The following is a 22,387-nucleotide window of genomic DNA, read 5'->3' as shown; positions in this document are numbered from 1 at the left end:
GTCAGCTGCAGGTATTAAAATCGGATGTTTATGTATAAGAAGATGTTTCAGATTATTGATTATACGAGCATAAGTTCACACTGTCAATCCAAACAGAAAACAGAGTATTTTATTTTGTTCATGCCGTTTCTTACCTGCACTGGCTGGTCGCTGTGGTAACCCTGGTGACACGGTGTTTCTCTGCAGAGCGGGTTGCTGTGGGGAAAGGAGCCGGGGATCTGTGAGGGTGGAGGTGACAAAGGAGGTGGTGGTGACCAGGGCGCCGGAAGGGTTGTTACTGAACTGAAGGGCCGCCGCTGCTGCTGCGTTCTGGTTGGATACTGGCACGGTGACTGGCATGGAGAAGGTGGGCTGTGGAACCGTAGACTGGTGGAATGACATGAAGAGGGCAAAGATTAGAGTGTTTTCCATGTTTATCCACCCTCACATATAATTATCTATTATAAACAATAATGAACAGGTGATCAGTTAGTGATCAGCAGCAGTGCAAACAAGCCTGCAGGTGACACACACACACACACACTTGCAGCAATACAACCGATCACAATGAGAAGAGTCTTCCCAAAACTAAACTTTAAAAAGTTACACAACAAAGAAGAGTCCTACTTTAAAGCAACAACATAAAAGGAAATGCAAGTGGAACATCTTCTGTTTTGCACGCTAATTATTGTTTCAAGAATTTGTAGCTATTCTTTCAAGCTTATATCACTTTGATAAATATCTTTTTCATTTAAAGGGCAATTTGTTGTGAAATAATACAGTAGTGAATTATTTCAGTAGTTCAGAATTACTTGAAAAGTAGCACTTTTTCCCCTAAACACTTTATCTGATTTGAATTTGGCTCCTCTTCAAGACTGTCTCGTTTTGCTCTGCTGTGCTCAGTCCTGTTGCAAATATGAGGTTGCAAAATTTGATTTTAATTAAAGAAAACTTTTGTATTGTAAATTTTATTGTACTTCCAATATACATATGAAGAATGAACTTTTAATCATTGCATAATGACTGATGTCTCCACTTTTTAAAGTTAAAAAACAGTTAATAAATAAATAAATCAATGAATGAATAAATACGGGGGGAAAAAAAAAAATCACTCATCCCAAAACTAGAGCTTTGTATTCCAAAACAGGTCAGTGCACAAGAATAAAAATAGTATACAAAAAATTGCAAAATACTTGAAAAGAACTGATTAGCATTGGAAATATTTATTTCCTACATTGATAGATATTTTCACCTGTTTAAAGAAAATCATATTTTAAAAACTCAAATGCTGACACAAATAATAAAAAATGATTTTAAATAACTTCTTAAGAAGATCGTTGTTTTTCAAAGAAATCATTTAAGGGCCTTAATGGCTAAAGTGATGGAACAATAAATAGGAGTCCATGAATTCTGAACACCATATCATATGTTTCAGATCTCCAACTTTGCAGTTAGTAATAGATTTTAAATCATACCAGTAAGATATAAAATGATCCTCAATAACTGAAATCTACCTACACTGCATTGGTATTCTGTCACGGTGAATATTCTTTCATTCTTTGCTTGTTTGTCAAGCTTCACTCTTGAGGCAGGAAATCAATTCAAAAGTATCAGACATGTCTGATGTTTGCTGTTTCTACCGTGCTTTAAAAGAACACAATTTTGTTTTGGAAATAAAACTCTTCAAAACAACCAAAAACACACACATCAAATCACAAACACACACACAGACGCACCCAAACGCAGACACGCGCTCACTCACTCACTCACTCAGTTGTCATGCAAGGTGACTTGGTGAAAAGGCCAAAAAGCTGTCTCGCCTTTCACTTTTCATGCCAGGTTAAAACTCTTGTCGCAGCAGCAGCAGCAGGTTATTGCATCGGGTTATTGGTGACATTTCATAGCGTGCTTGTCACATTCCAGCAACATCCCACCACCCCCACTGACATGTGCTCATCACTGGGGATTTAAGGAAATATTCAGCAGGAGCTTGCCTACCAAAATTGGCTTTACAATATTACTCTTGTTCTCAAAAATCCTAAAGACAGTCCACCTTTCTGTTCAAAACTTATCAACTGCACTTTTTTGTTTTTTAAAGAAATGATCAGCCTCGTCACCTGAGTTGATGAAGTGGATGACCAGACGTCCCCGAGTGCATAAAAAGAGAAAAAAAAAGAAAAGAAAATCAGGGGCAAGGACCTCGGGTTGTCCAGCCATCCGACCCATTTCACCCTGTTCCAACTCAATCTGAAATAAGGACTTCTATATATAGAATATGGGCCAGCACTGCACTGTACTGCACTCAAACTGCCTGGGACCCAGTTTAATATCGAGGAGGACGAGGGCACCTTCCTGCCCTTGATCTCTACCTCTTTTCCTTCTGCACTGCATTGGAGATCACACGAAAATAAGGGAGTTAGTGGACCGAAAACAAACCAGGTGCTAGTTTATTCAGTCAAATCTTGAAAATTGTTACTTAATCATAGGTTTTCATCAAACAACTAAACAACTTGTTTCCAATTAATAAAGTGGTCTTTTTATATAAACCTCAACAATAAAAATAATCATCTTTATTCATTCATTTATAATTAATTTTTTTTCTTCAAACAAAGTCTAAACAGGGTAAAGATTGGCCCGTTTTTCATAAAACAAACAACAAATTATAGTTCCACAAAAAACCTTTCAATTTATTTGCAATGTTAGCCTTGAAAATGACTAATCTTCATTGAATCTTCCAAATAAGTGAAATTTAAAATTCACTCTTCAGCCTACAAAGAGGAAGTTTGCAAAGCAGGCTGTACAGAGAGAGCTGTAAGTGGCTAACAGGGAGAGTGAAGAGAACAGCTAACAGCATTGCACCACTGCACACAGGCCAAGCAGAAGGTAAAGGGAGGGCATGGATAAATGGGAAAGGGTGGGCAAAGGTGGGGTTAATGCAAAGTGGGCCAGAGGTGTATGAACGCAGAGCATAAGGATCCAGACAGAGTTTATCCCTACAGTGCTTGGGAATGTTTTTTTCTTTTCAGTAATAGATTTCATTATATATTTTTTCTTACTCGGAGAACAGCTACAAACAGAGGACAGAGCTGGAGTCTTTGCTGACGGCCATTTTTCCAGAATACAAAGCAATCAAACTGTCACCTTTACCTGACCCTGAAACAAACTACTTTCCCATTAATCAAGTCCAAAACTTACTAAACTACAGTTCAGAGAGAGAGAGAGAGGGAGAGAGAGAGAGAGAGAAAGATGTACTGCATTTGCAGATTTAAAGTTGGAATAATGGAACTGTGCTTTTAAATAAATTAACAATAAATAATAGCATTCAGGACAGAAAATATCACTGAAGACAATGTGACCTTAATGCTATATTTGTGGTGATTTGGAGTAATAAAAAAATGGGATTTGAAAAAAATCTAATTAGACATTAGAAGCAGAGTCAATTTTTAATAATAATGTAATAATTATAAATATTTTTAAGCCACTTTAAACTGACCTATGAATCATTCAAACACAAAGTTAAGTCAAGGTATGAACCAGTGTTGTATCAATCAACCATCTATCAGCAGTCTCTTGCAAAAACATAATTTGTTCCAAATTTATCAGTTGAACTGTAGAAGATTCTCAAAAATAATATATGTGGCACGCATAAACCAGCATTTTTTCACAAACAAAGTGATTCACCAAAAGGATCAAAGAGGGACAAAAAGCTGGTCGCAAATAAGACCAGGACTGGACTGAAAAAATCAAAGCTTAAAAGCTCAAATCAAAGCTTAAAATCTTACTTAAAATGTTAGTATGTACAGCCATCTGTAAAACATGGTGGACGCTCTATCATGGTTTGGGGCTGGATTTAATTTCAACTAAAGAAACACAAAAAAAATTGACCCAAAAACATTCAAAGAAGAGCTTTGAATGTCCTTCAAGAAACCTGGAGAACTACTCCTGACGACTACTTAAAGAAGTTCTAAGAAAGCTTGCGTAAGAGAGTTTAGTAGTTATACCAGATATTGCCTTCCAAGCTTGTAATTGCATGTTTCAATAAATTGCTGTACCAACTTCCTATTATCCTTACTGAATATGAAAAATGAGAGATGACTCAAGAGTACTATGCATACCTTAAAAAACAATCCTCTTCAGCTGTCTGTCTCTATTGGTAGTTTGCAATACATTTAGCCATCGATTGTTTGCAGCTCGCCACCATTCCACAAGACCTTCATATCTGTATCAGCCTCTGGTTGCTAGGAGATTGGTGACATAACTCCAAAACCTCTTCATTTATTCTGTAAATATGAATTTTAAATTTGTCTTGACCCTGCTCTCCACTGTGCTACACTGAGAATTAATCCATGTCTTTGGCAAATTACAAGAGAATTTACATCTGCCCACTCTGACTCCATTTAACACTGCTGCTCCTAATTGCAGAGAGGAGGGTTAACTGGGTACTGCTCCTCATCCTGTGGATTTAGCACAGAGGATGGGAACCATAGAAAAAAAAATAACAAGAACCTGTTAGGTAAATAATTGACTAGGAGCTTTTCCAGAGGCTCATGTGAGGAAGCTCAAGGCCTCTTCTGTGTGAAGAGAACAAAAAGAGGGGAGAGAAGGCTAACCTATTTTCCCTCAGAGGAGCTCTCTCAACAAGGGTGTGTTTCCTGGATGCAAGGGTAAATCAGAATGAATTAAACTCATGGCCTAGTTTCCCTTTTCCTCCCTCTTGTCCTGGAAGCCTTTGAAAGTTTTCTTTTTTTTCCCTTTTTCAACTGTAGGATTGTCGCATCATATTTGTACGAGGCTGCAGATCTGAACACAGAGGCAACATTGGAAAAGTGTTTGATGGACCTTTAGATGTCCCAGCAGTTGACCAGTAAATTAGTTTTAGTTGTTTAGTTCTATGCCCCCCCCCACTCTAATTTCTTTCCAACTTCACTGATATTTGATCCTAAATAAATAAAAAGAGGCTGAATGACTCGCGGCTCACCTTCTCCAAAACATTGATTCTCACTGAAAATTGTTTTATTTGCAGCTCTTAACAGAAACTATTAATAGGGATGCTGAGAGTCCTCATGCTTTCATGGCATGAAATTCAAAGCTAAACTAATCTCAAAACTAAATTAGATGTGATTAAGTGTGCAGCAGTTTCAATAACACCATGTTTCACTTGACATTCATACCAAGCTTATACAGGAGACAAAACATTCAGCTTCTTGCTGAAAGGCACCATGGAGGTGTTTGTTAAAAGGCAGAAATCTATTTCTTATTCAATTTCCCGACCCAGAATCTCAGAGCCAGAAAAGGATCAAACCAGGGGCCCTCCGGTTAGGAAAAAAAAAAACAAAAAAAACCAGAGCTCTTTTCTGTTGCCTACCACAGTGCCAGTTTAACAGGAAAAGATACGTTTGCTGGGGGCTCGTTTAGCCAAGTGTCCTGCCCGTTCTCCCTCACCACTCTCTTCCTACCTCGGGAGGTATTTGAGTACAAGTGGGATTAAGCTTGTATATCCCGGCCCCTATCTGTCATGCTGGGGATTATGATGCTGAGGGGAGGAGTGGCAGGTGGTGCTGCATGTTTCTGATTACTGGTTGACCGTGAAAGGTGTGCTGGAAAACCAGACAGGTAGGCAGGCTGACTGGGACACCGAGGAGCAGAGTGATGTCGGGGCAGCTTTTCGCTAGAGTCATTTGCTAGCAGCGTTACGCTAGCATACAAATGGCATGAGCCAAGGGCTGCAGCTCTCTAAGGGCAGTAGATTGAATCCGCTTCTTCTTCTTCTGTGGTTTTCTCTTTTGAGAAAGTCTTTTCAGAGCTATTTGTCTCACACAGCACAGAGAGGCTGATGGAGGCAGGGTGGATACCAGGAGGGGAGAGATTCATTGAGCTGATTAATCTGAGAGGCAGCTCATTTTCTCCATTATGCTCTGATGTATGTGAGATTTTAGTAAATTAATATTAACATTAGCACTTGATGTAATTTTGAAGAAAGCCTCTTCTTCCCTCCAAACCACCAGTGTGTTTTTTATACTAGTTTTGACCATAAAACTGCTTTTAATTTAACAAATAGTGTGTTTGAAGGCTTTAAACTGAAAACCAGACAAAGGTATAGTCTTTCCATCGCTCTAGCTGTAAACTAGATATGTAGCTGACAATGCATACATTATACATTGTTCATAATGCCTTTTCACAGTCCTATTTTCATACGCATATCTCATCACTAAGCCGATTACAATTACAGCATAATTATGAGACTAGTCAATCATACCACCAAACAAGCCTAATACAATAAAGAACAACAATAAGAAAAACGAAAAACGCCTCCACCCTCCATAAAGGTGTAACACCAAAGGTGTGATTGTAGTAAACAACTGCTGCCTAACTATTCTGCAGAACCTCAAAGTGACTGTGTCCCATCCCAAGCGACCAATCAGGGGGCCGGCAGACAGGAAGAGGAGCTGTAAATTAAGTGCTAGTCATTAAAGTGACATTAATGGCATTATTGAGCAGAGAGGAAAAAATGAATCACAGAGAAATTGGCAAAGAAGTAGAGCGGTAAAAGGGGATTGGCAGAGCGCCAGTCAGGAGGCAGAACCTGGTTAATGTCAGGAGCCCATCGGAGGAACAGGACTACACTGGGACTAAAGTGACCTCAGTAATGCTGCTAATAACAGCCGGTTATCAACTGCACTCTGGCTTTCTATGTGTTATCTGAGAAACAGACACAGCCCTGGTGGATACAGACGATCTGAAATTGCAACGCTCTTTCTTTAATGTTGCTAAGTATTACACAATTGGTGCATTCAGTCAAAAAAATCTGACTGCTCGAAGGCATGCTCCAAACGTGTTGATTATTACCATAAAACATGATTTCCCCTTGCAATATTAGTTGCTATGCCAACTTTTGTGAGAACCAGGGACCTAGTTATCGCTCCTCTCCCTCTGTTGTTTATTCTTGTACGTTTGCGAACTTGCAGAGGCATCAGAAACATTGTATTAAAAGCCATAATACTCCTGAGAATGTGCCTCACTGTGATGACTGTAACTTCAGATGAATAATCACAGTTAGTATGCCCTATTTGGTGTCATGCTGCTTTTTTAAGGATCACTTTCTGTCTTACACATGTGCAGCACTGCAAAAAACAAAACGAAACAGCAAAAAAAGAATATTATCTATCTTTTTTATGAGTCCTAGGAAATTTAACTGTAGAAAATGACTCTCCATGTACCCCATAAATTATGTCTATCTGAGCTGTGTTACTTTAAAGTTATCATTTTTGTGTTGGGTTGTTGAAAGGACCAAACAACATTGGAAACACAACTTTGGGCTTCCTTACAAAACAACAACAACAAAAAAAGAAGAGTAATACCATTAATTAATGATGAATGTGAACATTAGTTAAGATTTTACTTTTAAGAGGCTTCCCTTAAGAACTTGGCTGCTCTTATTTCTTGCTGAAGCACACACCATCAGTGGGGTGGGGTGGTTGTGGGTAGTGATTTGGGGGATGGGGATAGGTGCTATTGGTAAGCAGTGAAGTAGAGAAGGTAAAGGAGTGGGGAATGGTGAAGGCGAGTGCTCTGTGAGTAGTCAGGCCACCATCAGCAGCCGGAAATCTCCGGTTGTCCGGTCAGCGGCAGCAGCAAGGTACCAACATGAAGAGGGGGCAGGGTTACGCAGAGTGGTGGGAGGTACTCACTGACAGCCTATAGTTCTGCATCATTTTATCAAACTCCTCGTCAATTTTTTTGTATTTCTCTTCAGTGCGGGGGGTGAGGGAGAAGGGCTCCTCGGGGTCTGGGCTCTCAGAGTCCCGGTGCTCTTTCTTGTTCAGAGCCTTCGTTCCCCAAACAAAAGAAAAGAAGGCAGACAGGGAGAGAGAAAGAGAGAGAGAGAGAAAGAGAGAGGAAAGTAGAGAAAAAAGGGAGAAGAAGAAAAGAAAGGGTAGGTTAGATAAGGTGACAAAAATGTGATTGTACTCACGCCGTAGCGCTTGAAGAGGCTGTCCAGGTCCTCGGTCTTGCGGTCATTTAGCGGGCTTTGGTCGATGGAGTCGTCGCCGTCGGGCTCGGGGCTGTTGCAACCGTTAAAGCCTTTCTTTCGCAACGTCTGAAGCGGTTAAAGAGGGGTAGAGGAGGAGAAGGAAGCACATTTACATTTCATTTTTCCATGCACATATTGGAATTAGCACACAGTGAAAGATTTTCATTTCTCAAACACAAATGAACATCTTGATTGCATAAAATGTGCTGACTCCTACGCTATTCATTGTATAAACATGAGCCAGCTAAGGTCAGATGGAACAATTTGACCCTGATGATGACATAAAAAGAGTTTGTCTTTTTTTTCCTTGCGGCACCTTCTGTGAGCAGAAAAGCTGCCTTACAGAACACACATTCTCAACTTCAACCTTTGAAAATCCTCTGTCGATTTGTGAGGTCAAAGTTCGTAACATCTGCCGCCCACCTGAAAGCGAGTTATTAAGGAAGAAACTGTACTTGCTTATCCAGCAGGTGCACTCAGGAAGTTATGGTTTAAAGGGCTAAAAAACTACTGAGTCTTATTCCAACTGCAGAAAGCTTTCAAATCAGAGGATGTGGTCTGAGAAAACAAGGCCAATAAACTATGTGCATGTCAGAAGATACAGCGAGGCATCACACTTGTGCACACGTTGGCTAATCAACAGTGTTAGTAATTGGTGTGAAGCTTTGCACTGAGGAATGTGGTAAAGTAAAGCAAAAGGGTAAAGGGTGAGCTAGGAAGCATGTGCTGGTATTAGCGCTTCAGCTAACGGCAGACAGGTTGCGTCAGTGTTCGCACACTTTGGAAAGGGCGAGAAATGGAAGAGGGAGACCGACGGGCGAGAGAGGGAGATAAAGAGGCTCTTATTTTGAGAGGATTCTGCTAAACAAGATTTGCGGTTAAGTAGCTTTGCCTGGTGGGCCCTTGACCACAGAGCCAAGCAGAGAGATCCTCGTAGCAAAATGGATCTTAAACTGGAGCTGGAGAACCTACTGTGGTCCAAATACAAGCTTTAGCCTTGAGTGGTGCGAAAAGAAAGAAATCCCTCGCCTTGAAATCTATCCCAAAAGGAAAAATAGACTATAACCATGGCCAAAAAAAAGAAAAGAAAAAAAACTCTAGTTCTCACTCCAGCAAGTCTTTCCATCCAAAACATTTTTTTATTGAATAAAAAAAGGAGGGGAGGGGGCATCTCTCTGCGAAGCACTATATTTTAAGCTGCACTCTGTAGAAATCAACTGATTTCAAGAATTAACAAATGACCTTCAGTGTCTTACAAGAAAGAAGCATCATTAAGGCTTAGGAAAGTGGACGTTTACTAAACAAGCAATCACAGGAAAAGAATTTCTTTAAAAGCTCGTAAATCTAGCCGACGGTATTAACTGTAATGTGCAGTCATGTGGAAAAAAAAAATGAAAAAAGTGAAAAACTAAGTAAGCTCTTATTGCTTCCATTGGTATTATGAGATTAAGGTGCTGCTAATCATATGTGCTTGATTAGATGATCATCAGCAAGTGTGAGCACCTCTATAAAAGCAGGCGTTTTTGGCAGCATTCAGATGTGAGCATCCCAGCAAATTCACCCCAAAGTGAGACCGTGCAAAGCACAGAGAACAACAAGAGCTACATCTCAGACTCTACAGGCCAAAGTAACAACTCTACAATTACAAAAACACTGAACGATTATGGTTGGTTTTGAAGGGCTGCTGGGAGAAAACTACTTAGGTGTGGAGATGTTTGGCCAAATTGCACCACATTTGTAGAAAACCAAATACAGCATATGAACACATACAGCACATACTAACAGTGATGATTCTGGCTTGTTCTGCAGATATGGGACCTGGGCATTTTTCAGTGATTGAGTCGTCTATGAACTACTCTATATTACTGACTAAACAGCTAGAACTGGGTCATGCAACAGAACAATGATTGCAAGTACACCAGCAAATCTGGTGTCTCAATGGTGCAGTAAAACCAGACCTCAACCTTACTGAAATGTTGTGATGGAACCTCATTGAAAGGTGTGAATAAACAAATGCCTTCGTACCTGAATGAACCCAAGGAACACTGGAAAGAAGAGTGGGCCAGAATTCCTCCACAACGATGTGAGAGAATCATAGTCACACGGAAAATGATTACTTCAAGTTACTGCTGCTAAAAATGGCTCTACAAGCTACTGAATCATAGGGTTGTGCATAGTTTTTCCACAGTATTGTGAAATCATCCTTTTTCATTTGTAAATGTAAATTGGGGGTTGAACAAAAACATGTAGTCTACCTAATTTGTAGTTGAGTATGTAAAACAAATAAAACCACGGGCATCTTTTGACATTCAATTACACACAACATATAATGCAGGACACTGTTACATGTATCACCTAACAGATATTATATTCAATATCTCACGCGCCCTTTACTTTCTTTAATTAACAAGCACTTGCCGTGTCAGGTGCGACTATAGTCTAGTGGCGGTCTGATTAAAACCTAACCATGTGTTCCATGAGTGCACAGCACACAATCATTGCTAAGTGAGAATGATTCAACTGCATGCAATTCAGCCTCTAAAGTGAAGCTGGCGGGAAGTCGTTGTATAGAGAGCTCCAGACTAAACCCCGAGGAGGAAGAGACAGAGATTCCTTTCATTTTTGATGTATTAGCCTGAAATCCTAAAAACAGGTGAGGGCAAGAGGGTAATGATGCCATTTGGATGTAAGGGTAAAAAGACTTTCAGTGTTAATAACAATACTGCTCTTTGATATGAATCTCATTAAAAACCAAAGCCATTATTATTAGCGCAGTGTCAAAGCTGCTTTTTTATCTACCCACAGAAACGGGTTATTAGAAAGATTTGTTCCAACATGGAGACAGTCTCCTGATTCAGCTGTTAACTCTCACCAGAACGAGTAAGTGCTCTGATCTGCAGCTTAATGTAAATTTCACACACAGGAGCAGCCACCATGCGCTTTGTTGCGCACAGTTCATAGAAAACACACTCTGTTGAGGCAGATGTGTGTGCGCACTGACCTAAAAATTGAGAGAATAAAAGAACTACATTAAATAAATAAAAATAGAACAACTTTCAACTTGACAATGACGGCATGTGACAGAGGGCTGTGCGGAGGACGTGATAGAAGCGTGGACCTCCTGCCCTGACTGTCAGGACACAAAGAGATAAAGAGCCTGCAAACAAAACTGTGATGACACTGGAGCCATGTTGGTGCACTGTTCACATGTAGCGACGCACATTTGTACTTGCATACTTGTGAGGAGAGACAAAGTTCCAGTTTTGCATTTCCTAAGCCTAATTTACAGGTAGATGGCTAACACCAACCAAAAAATAAATCTCCTTTAATTTAAGCTTTAGCACAGTTCATTAAAACTTTGATCCTACTTTCATAGATCTGGGACCAAAGCGTCATCAAATATCAGTCCTCGTTAGAGTTGATATGATGAACAGGGCCAAAAAAGCAAATGGATTTGGTGATCATATACTTTTTATTAATAATTGCAACAAAAATAATGACAATAAGACGAACCATGCAACTGTCTTTGGACAAAATTCCCTAAATGCCCTCGATCTTCTTAAAATCTTCCTATTTTAAGTGTGATTCATTTGAATTTCTCTACTTGATTAACTCTGGCATTATTTGTCATAAAGATGCAGCTATCAGTGCATATGCTATTAAGGCGCCATGTGTTATTAACTATGACACAAACATCATTTCCCCCAAAGGACGATAAAAACAAGAACAATTATGCAATTTCTTGCAATGCTTCCACTAATGCTTCCAATAAGGACATTGTTCATTCTTTTTCAGTGTATTTATGCCATCGTGGCAATAGATTCACCAGTTTTTACCTTATTGGCATACAAACTTACCTTCATCTATAACTTCTTCAACATGTAGTACTGAAGTCTAAATGCTTCTGCTTATTGCTTTTCCTAATTTGAGGCCATAATTATCCACTGAGATTGCTAGCTTACTCTATTTTCTTCCAAAGAAGCAGGCCATGGAATAAGGTCAGAATGACACTGCATTTCAGTTCCACTGAAGTACAAACCGTCCGACCCATAAGTCAAAAATCTGAACTGATCACCACAGGTCAAATATTCCTTTGTTTCCTCTCCATCTGATACTTTCAAATTCATATAAAAAGCAACAATCCTAATGGACACACTGACATATGGATGCAAGCAGATGTACAGTAGGCTTCCTTCTCACACTGTCTCTACTTGCTTTCACACACACTCGATATTTTTTGGACATCACAGGCTTGCCTCTCTGTCTTTCTCTCATGTAAACTCCACTGATATTTTGTGAACATTACAGTGTAAACATGGGCATCTTTCCCCCTCTCTCACTCTCTCTCAGTTTCTTTGTTTGTTTTCCCACTCTCTCTCAGACTGAACATTTTGTGTTACATTGCATTACATTCACATTCTCTCTTCCGCTCACACTCTCCAACACACACACACCCCTCTGTTGTGCACTGATCAGCTTGTCTCTCAGTCAGCCATCTGTTCACCTGTCCGCTGTCTCCCTCTCTCCCACTTTCCCTCTCGCTCTCTCGCTCTATTGTGTTGCCAGGGTAAGATTCACCCTGCAGAGCACCACGCCAGCCTCTAACTGGCTATGACTGCTCGCAAGCCCCGCCCCCACCTCACTCTCTTCGTTCCCCTCTGGCTCGCTCGCTCGCCCACCCGCCTGTCCGCCCGCCCTCTGTTTCCAGCTCTCCATGAAACGCTGCTGCTGCTTTGTGCTGTCTCTTTTTGTCTTTCTCTCGGCCTCTCATCTCTCAGCCCACCACCTTTAACGCAGCTCTCGCTCGCTCGCAGTGCAAGTGCAAACTCTCGCACTTGTCCTTCTGTGTTTTTCCACCCTTAACATCTCTCGCCATTGCTTCCTTGAAATGTCTCCATACTCAATACTCCCCAGTCGCTTATTTCCTCTCATCAACCTTCATTCTCTCCTCTGTTTCAGTTTCTTTCCCTCTCCTCTTTTGCCCTGTCTCTTGTTCCCGGAGCTTTTCCCATCATAATTTCCTTCCCTTTTCCTCTCTCTTTCCTGCTCCAACCTTTTATCCCTTACTCTGAAAATGTGTTTGAAGCCTCTATGTGCTCAAAGTCAGGAGCGAAAGTTATTGTACGACTGCATGTATAGTGGCAGTATTTGACGTTTAATAACAGAGGCAATAATACTTTGAGTGTATCAGGTTCCCTTCCTGGTTTTTTGCATTTCCTTTTCTGTTTCTCAGTTTTGCCTCCATCAGCTTTATCGTCACATTCATTTGGAAAGTGCCAGAAAAACTGATCTTTACCTAAAACATACATGTGTGTTTGGGTGTCACCATATCTAGCCATGAGTAGATGTATAGGTTTAACAAACACACACACACACACACACACTGACTCTGGAAGCAACTCTGGGCTCTGTGACTTGCCCAAGGACACTTTGGGAGGTGGGAAGGCCCGGATATGAAACTGCCGAGCAGCACCGCTCACACAGTTTTCCTGTTTAGCCATTTTAGATGTTTAAATTCTCATCTATGATAAAGTAATTGCTCAACATGGCAAGAAGACCATGAAACCTATCTTTGTAATCAGAAGAACAAAGAGTCCTGCAACTGATAGCGTAACCTCCACACAAACCTAATCTCAACTTCATCAAGTTAGCCTGGAAACAGCTTTAATCCACAGAAACTTTGGCCAGTCCTCCAAGAAAACTGGAACAATCATAATTGCTTTAAGAACAAGGGGAGTCGGACTAACCACTGATTTGTACTGCACTTTAACTAAAGTTAAAGGATGGGAGTCACCAAATAATTGTCTGGAGTTCATAAGGCCACTGATCCTCCTGGTCATGGCTTCCAAGTTAGAGACTGAGGATGAATCAATCAGTCCTCATTAAAAAAAAAAAAAATCTAGTAATTAAACCAATTTCAGTCTTATGAAGGCAAATAAGACAGATTAAAAAACAACTCATTTCTAAAGTTACATTTACTTTACATACGAGTACCAAATTCCCACTTTGACTCACTGTTGCCGCGCTGCAGGTCAGCACAGAATCAAAATCTTGACTGGATGAATTTCAAAATCTTTTCAGGAACCAAAGACTGGATTTTATTCTTCATCACTTCTAACATTGGAATATTAGGACGGGATGTTTTAGTGGCAAACATGAACATGAAGGATAAACAGAATATTAACAGAGACATGTAAAAATCTTTCCTTTAACTGATTATTATAGTTTTCTAATCTCACTGTCTAACACTTTTATTTGCCCAGTACAGTATGTGCTGTTTATTGTTAGGCTTTCTTTTGGACTATGACGGTCCAGGTTATATGGTCTCAAAAGTACTTAGATAACAGGCAGAGTCCCTGCTGTCTAGGTCTGGTAAGTGCAAAGCAAACTGTAATGTCACCTCCCATTGTGGCTTGTCAAATACAGAAATGCAGAAGAAAGTCTCTCTCTCACACGCATGCAGCCCCCTACAGTCAGTCATTTGGGGCATCATATCCACAGTCTCAGCACAGCAGTGGCTGCCAGGCTCCTCAGATGTTGTATTATAGATCAGTACTTGTTGTTTCTCATGTCACTAACCTGCCAAGCTGTGAGACGTGAGGAAGTCATGTCCTCGCTGCCCACTAAAACACACACTCGCTATCATGCGGGTACAGAATGTATTTTTTTGGACACCTAATTAAAACAGAAAACCAATAAATAAAATAACATAAAACAGAAAAGAACGTAAATGCATTTCCTCGTCACGCTCTCTGTCAGTTTCGTATTTAGATTAATTATGCTTCCTGTTCCTAGTGCTCCCCCGTGTAAAGTATTAATTATGCATTAATTTCAGGGTCAAAAGCGTATTTAACATGAAAATGTAAATGAAAACTCAACTATACGTTATGCATTGTGATGGTCTAACTAAGTGTTTTTATTCTAATTAAAGTATAAAATTCAGGAAGTTAGGTTGGATTAATCATTTAAACATTTGGACAAAGTTTAGTTTATGACTTGTAGACTTCCTTTAATTTCTAACCATTTAGTTTATTAAAAACCATCATTGCACAAACAGCTATTACCCCTCCAGCCCCTCCAGCTCTCACTGGAATTATTTGTCCATGAAAATAATGGACTTCTCTCACTTAGCCCTCAAGAGGCCTCTGGATGTATCAGAGGAACCTGATCGTGCATGATGCCCTACGTCAACTACAGATGACCTGTAAGCCAATCAGTCTTATTGATATATGACCGCCTACACTAATGACAACTAAACAAAATATTTCGAAGCCCATTTTTCTGCCCTCTAGGAGTATGTGTTCCTCATTCAGAATCTCCATAACACGACTCAATCTGGGAGTGAGTCACATATTTGATAATCAAGGACTTCCAGTACTTAATATTGTTTTAATGAAATCTTGGCCCCTTTTCAGCACAGGGCTGTTAATTATTTCGTAAGAAAGGTCAGGATCTCTGTTCTGAACACAATGCTGTGAATGTGTGGTATAATACTGACCATAACTGAAGGCATTATATTGCATTCCTTAACCTTGAAATTCAACTGCAAAAAGCAGCGAGGTAATAATAACAAAGAAATTTGAATAATTTTGAGGCAATGACTAAACATAAGAAAAGTTTATATCTTGGTTTAAAATCAAGTTGTGTGAATGTGTCATATCACAACCCCCCAAAAAAATCTAATTTAAAAAAGAGAACACATTAAAATTCTACTTGTAACGTAAAAAAAAAAAAAAAAATAAAATCCAAAAGTCCTAATTATGGTTGAGCTTTGGGCCTTTCAGACAAGTTTTGTGGTTCAGAAACTTGGAAGAAACAAATCCCAGTAAGAGTGGTGACCACTAATGTAAGCACCAATAAACCTTCCTATGACCTCTTCTACTCCAGATTAGGACCTTGGGCATGGCAGGTCTTAGCAGGAGGACCACAGAGTTCAGACAGCAAAGAAGGATTATATGAGGAGCATCTACAGGGCAACACAGGCATCAGCTCCCACCTGTGTGTGTGTTCTGGGAGAGGACGTCAGAGGAGAAGTGGGCATGCAACTCTGCAGAGGGGTGAATTTCTCAGTGTGCACTAAGTGGGGTAATCTGGGGTTGTATACTATTTGTTTGAAGCGCTAGGGCTATTGTAGCAACAAACTCAATCTGTTGCTTAGTAGGAAAACACTGACAAGTAATGTTTCGCAATATGTGAGTCTCCCCTGGCTGCAGCCCAGGAGGATCAGGGCGGTGCCCAAAGTCCTTAAGCACGAGCAGTGAAGCTCTTGGTGAGATCTGTCTTCCCTGAGCCGCTTAAAGGAAAAAGGGCATCCCCCTTCTCCGCCCATCTTGCTTTCTCGCCTCAGCTATTCATCCCCACTCTTTTAGCATCGCGCTCGCTTGTGTTCCCTCTGTCTCTCGCTCACTTCCCTTCTTTGCCCTGATTGGGATCTGCAGTCAAGCGGATTAACACATTCTGACAGGAGAGGCAGGCTGCCCACACACACACACACACACACACTTTCAAGCAGCACGTGCATCTCAGAGAGAGGCTGTGTGTGCATATGTACAGCCTCTCAAGCTTGCACTGAAGTGAAGGAATGTCTAACTGTGTGATGAATAGAGTCCCCACACCCACATACACACCTCAGTATGAACTTAAGTGCATCTAGGCATTTAGGGCCAGAGGTGCGTGCATGTACAGCATAGACAGAGCGACATACACGAAGCATAGACTGTGTACGCACGTGCACGTATCAGTTTGCGTGTGCCTGCGTGACTATATCCACACTTCATAATTTATACTCAAAAGCACTTGCAGAGGCAGAGCAGCAAATGGGCACATTTTGTGACTATCCAATTATCCCCTCTCTCTTCTCCCTCTCCCTCACTCTCGCACTCCGTCACTCGGTATGTCTCAGCTCTGTCCTTGACCAGCGATGTTACACCATGTGCCAGTGCAGATAATCTTTAATAATTATTGTATAATTCGCCAATCTTGTCACACTGACTGTTCGACTGTACAGGGCACCACTGAAAGCCCCCAACCCTCTATGTCTAGCATTTCTGTAACGCACGTCCAGTCATGGTTGTGGCATTTAAATGTACAAAATGTACAAAATGATAATTATCATTTATTGCACATGGAGATAAAAACTCTTTTACAATAATCACAAGTCTGGTCAAGCTGTTTAAACTGCTGTTCTCTTTTGGACAAGAACATGTTAACAGATTTAGGTCATTTTTACTTTGCAAATTTTCTACATTTCTTTACAGCAATTATTTAATAAAACTAAATAATTCCTGCTAGTGTTTCACAGTAAGAGCCCTTCAGAGAAGTAAAGACATTGGGTTCTTCTCCCCTATAACTTGCCAAGAAAATATCTAATGAAATCTTAGTCACAACTGAGTTATTAAAAGGATACATGTGATGATCTTCTGTATTTTTGTTACAGTCAACAAACCAACACTATATTCATTCTAGTAACGAGTACTTTGAGGCCATCCAAAGCCAGATCTATCTTATTTCGCTGTGTCACAAAGCTCCATTGTTTATCCAAAAACTTTCAGCAAGCCACACATTTGTACTGGGGAACTTTTCCTTTCATTACCACAAACACCGACACTGTTGAGTACTTTCTTTTGACCAAATTCTACATAGACATTCCTAATTTAAGCACAGAGCGTGGATTTATCTGTCACTGAAAAAAGTCCCCAACAAATACCCTGTTCCCTACAGACAAATGTTTACAATAATTCTGCTTCCAAAAAAGGTGATTACACTGTGTGAAACAAAATTCAATGATTTGCAAATGATTAAAAGCGATTTAAAAAAGTAAAAACAAAATGTTAAAACTGAGAAACGCTATTGTCAGTAATGTTCATTTTGAATTTTATGCCAGCAAAAATGCTCTAAAAACGTAGGACCAGGGGCATGTTTACCACTGCGTTGCATCATCTCCAGCTCTTTTTTTCAAATGTTTTGTCAGCCAAATGTTTTCCAATTTCCAGCTAATGCAGAATATCAGCTCCTTAACAGCTGTCAATGGTTCTGCTTTTCAACAACCTGTTTTGGAGCTAAATATTACACATTTCCCTCCACTACATTTATGCAATGGTTGTATTTACTCATTACCTTGGAGATTTAGGTTTCCCATACAAAAAGTGACAAAGACACATTTAAATAAGCTGCAGTTTTACTTAATTGCTATTTTGTGCAGCTATTAGCAGTACACTATAGAACGTATTCTGAAAAAGGTTCTAAGGGCTTTTATTTTTTTAAAATTGAAATGACTCATGCTACTCTACTGGTAATGCGAAATACCAAGAACTCATGGAAAATGTCAGGGGCGAACAACACTGATACCTGCCCAACAAGGTGTTTAATGCAGTACATCTGTGGAAGGGGACAGTTGAGGACAAACGCTGGCGAATGTTGCTTAATGCCTCCTGGCTTATGAAGAGAATGGGTGGTGGGCAGTATGAAGGCCGGTATAGGAAGGAAGCTCCCATGTAGGACACAACACACACACAGATACACACACACAGAAGCTGACACAACCGAGAGGCTCACCAAGTCTGAATATTGTATGAGGCGTTCTCATGGGCCACTGCAGAGCGTGCAAACAGAAAGAGAGGTGGACTTACGCATGCACACATACACACACACACACACACACAAAAAGAGAGAATGAGACAGAGTGACACACTCGAAAACACAAACACATGTACACACACAAACAGAGCCAGTGGAGCTTGAGCTGATGTGGCCCGGAGCAGCCCAACGCCCAGCCACGACACACACACACACACACACACACACACACACACACACACACACACACGCATGCACTTGCATACACTTAAGAGCCATCTGCAGCTGAAGATACAGCCTACAGAAAGGCTTTACTGCTGACACTCTGAGACAGACAGAAAGAGAAGGACAAGAAAGAAGGGAAAAACTGTCGTGACCGAGTGAATCAGGAGATTAGGAGGAAGCGAAGTCAGGAAGGGTAGAAGGAAGAGAGAAACTGACAGACAGAAAGGTGAAGGGAAAATTATAGCCTCAAACTCTCAGTCTTACCTTCAGCCCACTCAAACACAAAACTGCTTCACCAACACTTTCACTGAGATTTCAGCAATTACTGAATGCAAGCCCTTATTGGATGAAATTCCCCTTAGGAGCATTCTGCTCAGGCCCCAAAGATTTCATGCCTCTTCACAACCAAATAATAACCAATAATGACAAATCCCCAATCACAAAACTCAGGAAGTTTAGGAGTATGTTCAGACAAAGTCCCCTTTGTGAAATAAATTAGATAAATCTGTTATTCATTGCATTTTCTTTAGGCTTAATGTAGCTAGGCTGGCAAATTCCTTTTAGTCCATGTGTGATTTTGGAGTGATACTTTGGCCATTTTATAACCCATTTCTGATGAGAACCAAATGCTTCCATCAACAGAAAAACAGATGGAAATCAGTTCTAGTTGAATGTGGAATTTACTTTCTGCTATATATGAAGTAATTCAAGCTTCAAGTATGACCCTCTCTTGTATTCAAGGAAAATGGTTTCCCAACAGTTCTGGTCTGAAAATCTTTTTATAATCAGAGATTCCGCAAGAAAACTGTTGGAAAGAGGATTAAATCTCACAGCCAGAGAATACTCAGATGCAAATCCAGAGCTGGGACTTTTGTGATCCAGGACCTGAATTCAACCAATGAGTCCTTCAGGTAGGTTCCTACAGCGGAAAATAGCGTTCTCCATTTAAAAACACCTTTAGCAGATAACTATAGCTAGCCATTGATTTGGGTGTTTGTGGACAGTTTGAGAGAACTTGGAAAAGAATTACGCCTTAAAGCAGCAGTTAGAGGTCAGATGAGCTTCCGAGCGCTTCATAAATCGAATCAAACAATGTTTGCAGCCTGTGGGTTTCTTCCAATAACGCATTTGAAATAGCCTGAAAGAGGGAAATAAAACTCATCATTTGCTGTCAAAGTTCAGCACTCCAGGGACACAGGTTGGTATCGCTTACTTCATAAATGTAGTGAATCAAAAACTAGTGAAGAACAAAAGGGTGCAAATAATATTTATTGCTGTAGGATCAATCTCAATTTTACAGGACTACGTTCTGCAATTTAGAAGCAGCTGATAAAAGAGGGAATCACTCCCACTCTATTATTTTTTTGTTCTCAGATCATTGCCAACACAAGGTTTTATTCCAAAATTATAAGGGCAATATGACAAAAAATTCAGATTGGGAAATTGCTGTTGACACAGATCAGGTAATGCTAGTGCCCAACTAATAATGGCCTAAATCCATTCATGAGCTAGCCATCTCATTTTCTGAAACCTTCCTGTTTTGCTGCGTGTTGTTTGAAATACGATTCAGCTCGAGCATTCAACATGACAGTAAAGCCATGGCGGTGACTGCATGTTGACAGTGTTTGTGGTTGACTGATCATGAACTCCTGCAGCAATATTCAGTGAGAAAAAAACCCTCAAAGCCAGGCGAGATAAAGCTTTAAGTCAACGCTCCATATGAAGCGTAAGTGCTGTACTGCGGTGTACACGGCTCGCTGAATCATACCTAACCATCTCGTGTTGAATTCATGAGAGGGGGCTTATGTATAAAAGGGTCAGCAAGGCATGTGAATATGTTCCATGTTCGCCTGACAAGCTCCAGCGAAGCCTTTTCCCACAGGGAGGAAAGACGTTAGGAAGCAAATGGATTCCTATTACAAAACCATAAAAATGCAACTGACGGGCTGCCCTCACACTTTCTCTGCTGACCTAACCGTTGACCTCTCTTCTAGTAAATATGTAAATGAACAAACATTATTTTTTTCAGAAGGTTCTTCCTCTAACTGGTGGCCATTTTATGCTGAAGTGGTTTCCAACTGGTTCCATGCGTTGTCCTTTGGCTTGTTGGTGTTTTGTTGTTGTTGTCAGAGAGGTCTCCAGGTAACAATACGACCAAAGCCAGAGTGTTAAGGGGGCGGGGGATAAGACGGGGAGGCCCAGCTGTTCCTATCTCTCTACTCCCATTAAGCTCAAAGGCACCAAGCCAGAATCCAACCATAAACAGCACTGGGACTGACTGGACTCCACAATTCTGAACTGGGCAATAGTAAAGAAATACTAAAATATATGGTTACTTTTCAGTAACAAGGGATTTAAGGAAATAACAGTGGGTTATAAAAAGTTTTTAAAAAAATGTAATGACACCTCTAAAAATGTGGTGTTCAACCACTTCAGTTTCTTAAAGCCTAATTTATAATGCATAACAATTTAGAAGAAGGTTAGATTGCTGCAAACACTGAAGGTTAGTGTGACTTTGGCTACTTTATAGATTATACAAGATGTAAAATATCACATCAGCTGATTTTTTTGAGCTAAGCTACCTTAATCACCCTCTGCCTCTAACCTACCTACAAGTAAACAGGCATGAAAGTGATATCAATCTCTAATCTTATTCTTCGGAAGAAAGTTAATCAATACACATCTGAAAATGTCCAGCTTCCCCTTTTAATGACTTAATGTACAATAAACTATGATACTCAGAGCCTTATTGCAACAGAAGGCAACACAGTTTGGTCAGGAAGTATATCTAGGTCAAGATTACTTTAAGTCTAGCATCTGCTAAAATAAATAAATATATTAATTAATTAAAATAAAGGTAATCAAATGGAAAAAAAAATACATTGAATGGACCTTAATAAAAGGTTACAATCTGACTCTGTAGAGGATAAAATAGGTTTAATCAAGAATTAATCTTTATTGTTCCAACCGTAGAACCATGTAGAAGGAGGATGCATAAACAATGAATAACTTTCTGAGATTCATGCATAATAAAATAAGCACCTATGAATGAAAACGTATAGATCAACATCAGAAGAGGGAAAAGTGGACCTTTTAAGGATGTCATTGTGTTAAAAAGGTTTTGAGGTGTGTTAAAGACGCAGTTGTTTCCCGCTGTTTGACCCACTGCCCTCCCTCCCGTCTCCACGCTTTACCTCGATAATGTCAGCGTTAGTCCGGCTCTCGTGTGGCTCGTTGTACTCGGTGTACTTCAGCAAGACCTTGTCCATGTCAGTGCTGGCATACTGGAACAGCTTGTTGGAGTGGTTAAAGATGATGAGAGCAATCTCGCAGTCGCACAGGACGCTCAGCTCGTAGGCCTTCTTCATCAAACCAAACTTCCTCTTGGTGAACGTCACCTGATGACCAAAAAGAAAACTGAGCTGAGAGAGAGATCTAACACAATCTTGGTAAAGCTTTTATCAAAAACTCTTCATAATTTCCTAAAACAATTGTAATTTTAATTTTATAACATCATAAGCGACACTCTGTTAATGAAGTTAAATTGAAATGAAAACAAGGGCATTATCTACATAT

General features: G+C 40.2%; 1 protein-coding gene across 6 annotated transcripts in view; it reads right to left on the bottom strand.

Moving 5' to 3' along the window:
• The window catches only part of mef2d (myocyte enhancer factor 2d), a 102,296-nt gene that overhangs the window by 33,411 nt on the left and 46,498 nt on the right, over positions 1-22,387 (bottom strand). For all 6 annotated transcript variants that reach the window (XM_039619386.1, XM_039619388.1, XM_039619390.1 and 3 more), the window contains exons 3-5: positions 22,006-22,209; positions 7,952-8,077; positions 135-366 (exon numbers count right to left, since the gene is read on the bottom strand). In XM_039619386.1, the coding sequence (XP_039475320.1) occupies positions 135-366; positions 7,952-8,077; positions 22,006-22,209 (562 nt within the window). The remainder of the gene's footprint in view (positions 1-134; positions 367-7,951; positions 8,078-22,005; positions 22,210-22,387) is intronic.

Source organism: Oreochromis aureus, linkage group 11 (assembly GCF_013358895.1).
Source record: "Oreochromis aureus strain Israel breed Guangdong linkage group 11, ZZ_aureus, whole genome shotgun sequence".
In the NCBI taxonomy this organism is placed as follows: domain Eukaryota; kingdom Metazoa; phylum Chordata; class Actinopteri; order Cichliformes; family Cichlidae; genus Oreochromis; species Oreochromis aureus.
Note: the sequence above shows the minus strand (reverse complement) of the source record. Positions and strands in the feature narration are given on the sequence as shown.